The 8,120-nt window shown below is 25.2% G+C and overlaps 1 protein-coding gene across 1 annotated transcript; it reads left to right on the forward strand.

The window, feature by feature from the left end:
- Positions 1-241: 241 nt before the first annotated feature.
- Positions 242-2,231, forward strand: LOC126905902 (charged multivesicular body protein 1b). Its single transcript, XM_050686033.1, has 5 exons — positions 242-424; positions 566-687; positions 879-1,001; positions 1,097-1,317; positions 1,888-2,231. Exons 1-5 carry the CDS (start codon positions 409-411, stop codon positions 2,003-2,005), a joined length of 600 nt encoding a protein of 199 aa, XP_050541990.1. The 5' UTR covers positions 242-408; the 3' UTR covers positions 2,006-2,231.
- Positions 2,232-8,120: the final 5,889 nt, after the last annotated feature.

Raw genomic sequence — 8,120 nt, forward strand, 5'->3', positions numbered from 1 at the left:
TTTCTAAAGGGCGTGCATTATTAAGAGCGCCTAATTTTAATAAGATGAATTGTGGAACTCCATTGATATATTTTTCCAGTTTGTTATATCATTGATGTTGCTAAAATTAGGAGAAACAAATTCGAGGTAATTGTACATTCGAAGTAATGACTAGTTGTTGCAATATGATGTAGTCTAATATTACTCGACATAAATATCATTATCACAGTTTATCATAAAAATTATCATTTTCCTAATAGTCATCACTATACATAAAAACAAAAAGCTTAATTGAAACATATGAGTGATATTTTAACTTATGTTTCTATTGTTTGGCTACAATAACAATAATAATAACTTTAAGGTATTTTAAAACTTTTGCACAACTATTTATTAGTTTTATATTAATAAAGAAGATAATTTCATGCAATGTCAGCTATGGAGAGTATCCTTTTTTGTATACATTTTTTTTAAATATTTTATTAAATTTTTTTTATATTTTAGTAATATGACACAATAGAAAATTTGTATAAATTTATTTTTGTCTACAAACTTGTTAAATATAATTTCTTAACAAAATTTATAGATCATTTATTTAATTTAAAATTTGCTGTTAAAGAGTTAGAAAGGAATTCAAAAAAATGTGAGAAAGAAGAAAAAGCAGAGAAATTAAAAACCAAAAAAGCTATTCAAAAGGGAAACATGGAGGTAAAATTTAATTATATTAATTATTTTCTAATGCGAATAGCTTTCAAGAAAAATATTTATAATTGTAAGTTTGCACCATGAATAAAAATCTATGATAATACAATATGTTTTTTATTAACTTTGAACTTTTTAATTTTGTTTACAGTTAAAATTTTCATTTTATTAACTTAAAATAAAAACCACACTTTCAGGTTGCACGAATACATGCTGAAAATGCTATCAGGCAAAAAAATCAATCTCTTAATTATTTGCGAATGAGTGCTAGAGTTGATGCAGTTGCTTCAAGAGTTCAAGGAGCTCTTACTACAAGAAAGGTAGTAATTAAACATTATCACATACCTGTGATATATGAACTGAAGCTAATTTTATTTAAAGTGTTGTTTTTAAATAAATTTAAATTTTACTTAAGGTAACTCAAAGTATGGGTGGTGTTGTAAAAGCAATGGATGCAGCTATGAAATCAATGAATCTTGAAAAAATTTCTTCTTTGATGGATAAGTTTGAAAATCAATTTGAAGATTTGGATGTACAAAGTTCTTACATGGATAATACCATGTCTCAAAGTACTACAACTGCTGTACCTCAGGGTGATGTTGAAAACTTATTACAACAAGTTGCTGATGAAGCTGGGTATGTTAAATTAACTACACATTTCAAAATGAAAAAATCACAAACTATAAAAGTTTTCTCTCCTATCTATCAAAAGAAGTTTCCTTTTAAATATTGTTTTTTTATGAAAAATATGAATAATTATTATTTGATAAATATTATTAAACTATGTAATTTTAATGGCTTCCCTTTAGAATTATGTCTATTATTTTTGTCTGTATGGGTTAAATTCTAAAAAAAGTTATTGTAAGAATTTTTTTTTCAAATTTTTATTTTTATGATAAATTTTATGTTGATTAATGATATATAAGGTTAATTGGTTAGCACGAAATAACAAGTTTTTCTGTTTTTGTTATACTTTTCATTTAAGAGGGTTATAAATAAATTTAAATTTATTTGTAAAACTAAATAAACATTACATAACATATACATTAGTAAAAATACATTGATATTATAGTTATGATATAAACAGTAAAAAATTTAAATTCCTTAATATAAAGAAAAATTAAATGTATGTCAGAAGTAAAATATATGTTAACAGCAAATGTTATTGCAGTATTTTATTATGTATATATATATATTTTTTAATAGTTTGGAATTGAAAATGGAGTTACCATCTAACCCTCAAAGTATCAGCTCATTATCTACTACTACTACTGAACAAGATGAACTGACTCAACGTTTGGCACGTCTTAGACAAGCAGAGTAGTACTGAGAACTGTATTAGTTTATTTTCAGCTTATGTATTGTAATTATTTAAATAATTTGTTTAAGGTAATAAACTAAATTAGATCTATTAATCTAATTCAGTAATAAATATTATTAAATAATATATATATTAAATGATTATTCAATGTTATAGATTTAAAAAACAAATCTACAGAATTATTTTATTCATTATGTATGCAATATAATGATATTATATTTAATTATTATTTCTGTTTTAATTTGATGTGAAAAAATCATGTGAAGCTAAAAAGGTATTAATTTTACTGTGTTTTTTATTTTTATTTTGTGTCTGTTACCACTTAATCTCTGCTCTCTCTGGACTAATTTTAATGAACAATATGTTAAAAGATCACAAGTTGTATCTATTCGAAAACATTACCCTCAAAAATAGAAAAAAAATTCCCTGTAAATGGAGGAATCCTTAAAAAAATTATATTTTTTAAAAATCAGTAATTTTTTCAATTTTTTTTTAACTGCCATAATTTTTTTAAAAATGAAAAATCAATATACATTTTTTTTTATAGATACCTTAGATATTTACCTATTATTTGATATATTTTTGTGAATATTTGACCCTTAACCTACCCAAAGGGGGGAATTTAAAATGACAACTTTTTCACAAAAAATTAACTTTTGATAATACTGTCACTTTTATATATACTTTAAATAAAATCTTATATAATATTCTTTATTTAAAAAAAATATATTTCGAAATATAGTGAAAATGGCTAGCATATTCAAAAATATGCTATATTTGTATTAAAATTCTGGGTTTTGTATTTTATTTTATTTAAAAATACCTTACAAGGGGAGTACACAAATTTTCATAACTATTATATAAATGTAATTGACATAGCATATAAAGTTAAATATATTTAAATTTTTTTCGTTTTTTCAAGTGGAGAAATATAACTAAAATTTGAACTAATTTTTAGGTTCGATGCGAAGCTGAGAAGGTATTAATTTTACTATGATGTGTTTTTTTTTTTTTTGTGTGCGTCTGTTACCACTTTTTCTCAGCTCTCACCGAACCGATTTCTTTCGATGATACGTCAAAAGATCACACATCGTATCTAATCGAAGACATTACCCTCAAAAATTGAAAAAATTTACCTCGTTCCCCGTAAATGGGGGAAACCTCCAAAAAAATTACAAATTTAAAAATCGCTAATTTTCAAAAATTTTTCAATTTTTTTTACTAAAAACTGCCATAACTTTTTTTTATAGATGCATGATGTCTTCACCTATCATTTGGTATATTTTTTTTCATATCTGACCCTTTACCTGCTCATTGGGGGGGATTTAAAATGACAACTTTTTCACAAAAAATTAATTTTATTAAAAATGACCGAATCAATATAATATTTTTTTTTATAGATACCTTAGATATTTACCTATCATTTTATATATTTTTGTGAACATTTTACCCTTTAACAGCCCACAACAGAAAGGGTTTCAAAATGGAAACTTTTTTACAAAAAATTAACTTTTGAAAGTATTCCGGAAATACTGACATTTTTATATATTTCTTAAATTAAAGCTTATATAATATACTTTAATTTAAAAAAAAAAATTGACCTCTGGATTTGTCGTCATGGTAAAAATGACTACCGTATTCAAAAATTTGCTATTTTTGTGTTAAAATTCTGGGTNTGTGACCTCTGGATTTGTCTTCATGGTAAAAATGACTACCGTATTCAAAAATTTGCTATTTTTGTGTTAAAATTCTGGGTTTTGTATTTTATTTTATTTTAAAATACCTGACAAAGGGAGTACAGATTTTCATAAATATTATATAAATAAAAAATTAATATAGCATAGAAAGTTAAACATATTTAAATTTGTTTGCTTCTTTTAAGTCGAGAAAATTAACTTTGAAATTTAAACTAGCTTAAATTGCCAATTTTTTCAGGTGAGGGTAGCGACGTACGGTTGCCGAGTTGGTAAAACTTGTGTTTTACAAGCTTGGGGTGCGAGATTCCAACCCGCGTATGGAAATGAAATTTATTCTTAATTCTTTTTGAGTTAAAATAAATTTTCAATTGCTTTGATTTTTATCTCATTTAGATTCAATAACTTCAATAACCATCACTTTAGTCGCCCCTTGCAAGAAGAAATTTCTTATTCGTATTAAAATTATTTTACTATATTTTAAGTTTTAGCTTCGATGCAAAGCTGAGAAGATATTTTTTTGTGACTATCATTTATTTTCTCTGCTCTAATTTAACCTACTTTTATCAACGATATGTCAAATTATTACAATTCGTATCTAGTTGAAGATATTACCCTCAAAAATTGAAAAAAAAATTCTAATTTATCAATTAAACAGTTAGTTATTACATGTTCTTCATAAAGACAATTAAAATCGCCACCGGAATTTCTGGTAATTTTTTTTCTTTTTCTTTGCCTTTATCCCAACTACTTGGGGTCGGCCACCCTTATCCTAAACTTTCACTTGACACGATCTCCCACATCTACGCTCACATCAGCTGTCCTCATGTCGCATTCAATAACATCACTCAATCTCTTTTTTGGTCTACCTCTATCTTTTCTTCCTTCAAAATTCATTTCTATAACTGTTCTTAAATCTTCCAATTCAAAGTCTATTTTCTGTCATCTTATCCACGATTGACGCAACACCTATAGTTCCCCTTATATGGTTGTTCCTTATCCTATCTTCTCTAGTCACTTCACTCATCCAACTAAGCATTCTCATATCTGCTCTACTTTCTTATCAACCGCCTAACACTGAACCATACATCATAGCTGGCCTCACAATTTCATACTAAATTTAAAAACTATAATTAGTATTTATTCATATATTATATTTTAAAATCAAAGAACTACTAATCAGGATATAATTAAAGAAATAAGAGTTGATGTTGCTTTTGGAATAATCCACCAATTTCTCTAAATTAAACACTATCTACAGATTTGCATCGAAGCGTTTCTTATGATAAAGATTTTCATCACTGTCAGATATCATCTATACTTGTCCCATCTATGCCTCATCCACACTGTGACTCGACCCCACTGTGCTACCGTTTTTTTTTTTAAATGAAAATAAGTAAAAAAAAAATAAAAATTACAACAAAATCCTAATTGTATCAAAAGTTATAAATGTTGTCGGTTAGATCTGTTTCACTCTGTACATTTATTTCATTTAATTTTCTTATTTTAATAACTAATGTTGATATAAAATATAGAGAACGACAATATAAAACCAACCAATAGCAGACATCTACATTAAAACTGAATTTAATAAACTTATTTTAGATTAAATGAATTGAAAACAAAAAAATTTAAAGCGAAATTTTAATTGTATTAAGACATGAATCTATATTTCAAACGAGTAACAGTAATATTTTGTTTTTCACTAAGAGTATAAATATAAAACTAAAATATAATTGAAATTTCAAATAAAGAATTTTTATTCTTTAAATTTTAATACATAGAGTACTGTTACATATTTACAATTTATACTCGTGCTATGCTATATACTCACTCTATACAGAGTGATTTTTTTATCATAACCCACTCAATTACTTGCAGAATAATAATAATTTAAACATTTTTTTTTTTTATTATCTTTAGTTACACATTAATAATGTGTAACTAAAGATAATAATGTGACATTATTTTTGAATTTTTAACTATGTAATACTTTTTAAGTTCATCCCTTATGCCTTGGAGGGGGGTCAACTTTGTTTTTTTAAATGGTAACACATATTTTTAATTTAATAAAATGTTTGAGTTTTTAATTTAATAGTAAATGGCATTTGAATTTTTAATATAACTTTATTAGCTNTTTTGAAACTTTAAATGTTTATATCTAATAAGCTAATAAAGTTATATTAAAAATTCAAATGCCATTTACTATTAAATTAAAAACTCAAACATTTTATTAAATTAAAAATATGTGTTACCATTTAAAAAAACAAAGTTGACCCCCCTCCAAGGCATAAGGGATGAACTTAAAAAGTATTACATAGTTAAAAGTTCAAGAATAATGTGTAACTAAAGATAATAAAAAAAAAAAATGTTTAAATTATTATTCTGCAAGTAATTGAGTGGGTTATGATAAAAAAATCACCCTGTATATTAAGATGAGTGTACTATAATATTTGCACGTCTTAAAATTGTTATATATCCATAAAAAAGGTTTAATATTTACTACATCGAAAGGTTTTGTAAAAACTTTTTTAATTTTGCTAAAAATACCGAATTTTGTTTTTTATTTATAAATCTTCCTACTACTATCCTAATTTTAATAAGACTTAAAAATTCAAATATTTTTTTTTATCATTGAAAAAAAGTGTGATTTATAGCAAACATATGTAGTCTTCTAAATTATTTTCAACAAAATTGTCATTGTCTGCTTATTATATTAAAAAATATTATAATAAATTAATTAATAAAAATTTCGCAAACACTATCACATTTTTTTAAATTCAAGATAATCATCTTGATCCTAGAGTTTATTTGTCACGCTCTCTACGTGCCTCTTTCAATAGATAACAAATATTTAATAGTTACTACAATGTTAATATAAGTTATTAATATATATATATATATACAATTGAAATACTTTGATTTATGATTTTGATTACTTTGATTTTATGCAATGATTTATTGATTTATCAAATTAGTTTTCACGTAAAACATTACAAAAACAATTTTTTAATTGTGTAGTTAAACACTATTTAAAAATATTATAATAATATACATTTTTTTTTATATAAACAATCTTTTATAAGCAAATGAAAAACTCTTTAATCATTATCTATTAAAGGCAACGTCTTGTCGTTAAAGCTACTCCTCTCTGACGCCAAATTCTTCAGTGAAACATAAAACGCACAGTTCATGAGTTCTAGAATATTTTCAAAATATAGTTTCTTTGGGCGTCCTCTTGATTTCTTCCCAGTTATTTTGTTTTCGAAGATGTTGATTGTAAAGTCGTTGTGTCGTATGATGTGTCCGATTAACTTAATTTTTCTTGATTCAATCACCTTCATTAGCTGTCTTTCTTCTAGCACTTATTATTTTAGCTTTTTGTCTATCCTTATTATCTTTGTAATTTTTCTCCATATCCATAACTCTAATGCTTCTGTCTTTCTTGTCAATGGTCCATGTTTCACTACCATATGAAAGCACACTCCAGACAAATGTTTTAACGAATCTTTTACGTATGCCAATACTCAGATGTTTATTGGTGAGAAGCTGATTCTTGTTTTGCCAATATTATTCTTCTTCTGATGTCTGGTGTTGATTTGTTATTAGAAGCTATGATACTTCCAAAGTAGCAGAATTTTTGGGCTTGTTGTAATCGTGTATTGTTTATTTGTATTGTAATATTCTTCTTTGGAATATTAAAAAATTCAATACCTCTTTTATTTCTCTGACCACAATAACGAATACACTAACATTTTTGATTCTCTTTTATTAACATACCTACTATAATTTTAAATAATATTTAACAACTATAAATCACCAGCCGAGATTCTATCATCAGTGGATATTTGGTAAGAGTAGTTTTAACACACTAACTATGTTAACCATTATCATTCTTCTTTATTAATACCATCCCCATCAACTTTACTTTTAGTTATTACAGTATATTAAGATTTAGATCTGAGTGCATTTTATTTATAAATATAATATTGGTTTTCATGGAATTTATTTCATTTAATTTCACTCCTCTCCTTATTCTTGCATCTTTTCCGATCCATTTACATTTATTTTTGTTGTGTGATTTTTACATAAGTTGCTCATCTTCAACTTATATTTCGTTTATATTTCCAATGAATTCCTTTTTCTTTTAATATCTTGAATAATATTTTCCATTCCACTATATCGAAAGCCTTCTCTAGATCTATGAATGTTGCTATTTTTATAGTATTTTTATTCAGTGTAATTCTTCTCTCAGTGTTAATACCGCTTCTCTTGTTTCTCACCCATTCCTACTACCTTCTCATTTTCAAATAGAATTTTGACATATTTATCTTTAATAGGTTTTGCACTTTTTGCATCATTATTCTTTGACACTTGTTAAATGTTGCCAAACGAGCGACATTTGTACTAAACGATATATGATT

This window comes from Daktulosphaira vitifoliae, unplaced genomic scaffold (genome assembly GCF_025091365.1).
Source record: "Daktulosphaira vitifoliae isolate Bord-2020 unplaced genomic scaffold, ASM2509136v1 Scaffold_4, whole genome shotgun sequence".
Classification (NCBI taxonomy): Eukaryota; Metazoa; Arthropoda; class Insecta; order Hemiptera; family Phylloxeridae; genus Daktulosphaira; species Daktulosphaira vitifoliae.

Bases quoted from the DNA above. Each gene is read 5' to 3' on its own strand.
- LOC126905902 (XM_050686033.1), top strand. The intron at 1,002-1,096 runs GTAGTAATTAAA...ATTTTACTTAAG, and splicing joins GAGCTCTTACTACAAGAAAG to GTAACTCAAAGTATGGGTGG. The intron at 1,318-1,887 runs GTATGTTAAATT...ATTTTTTAATAG, and splicing joins CAAGTTGCTGATGAAGCTGG to TTTGGAATTGAAAATGGAGT.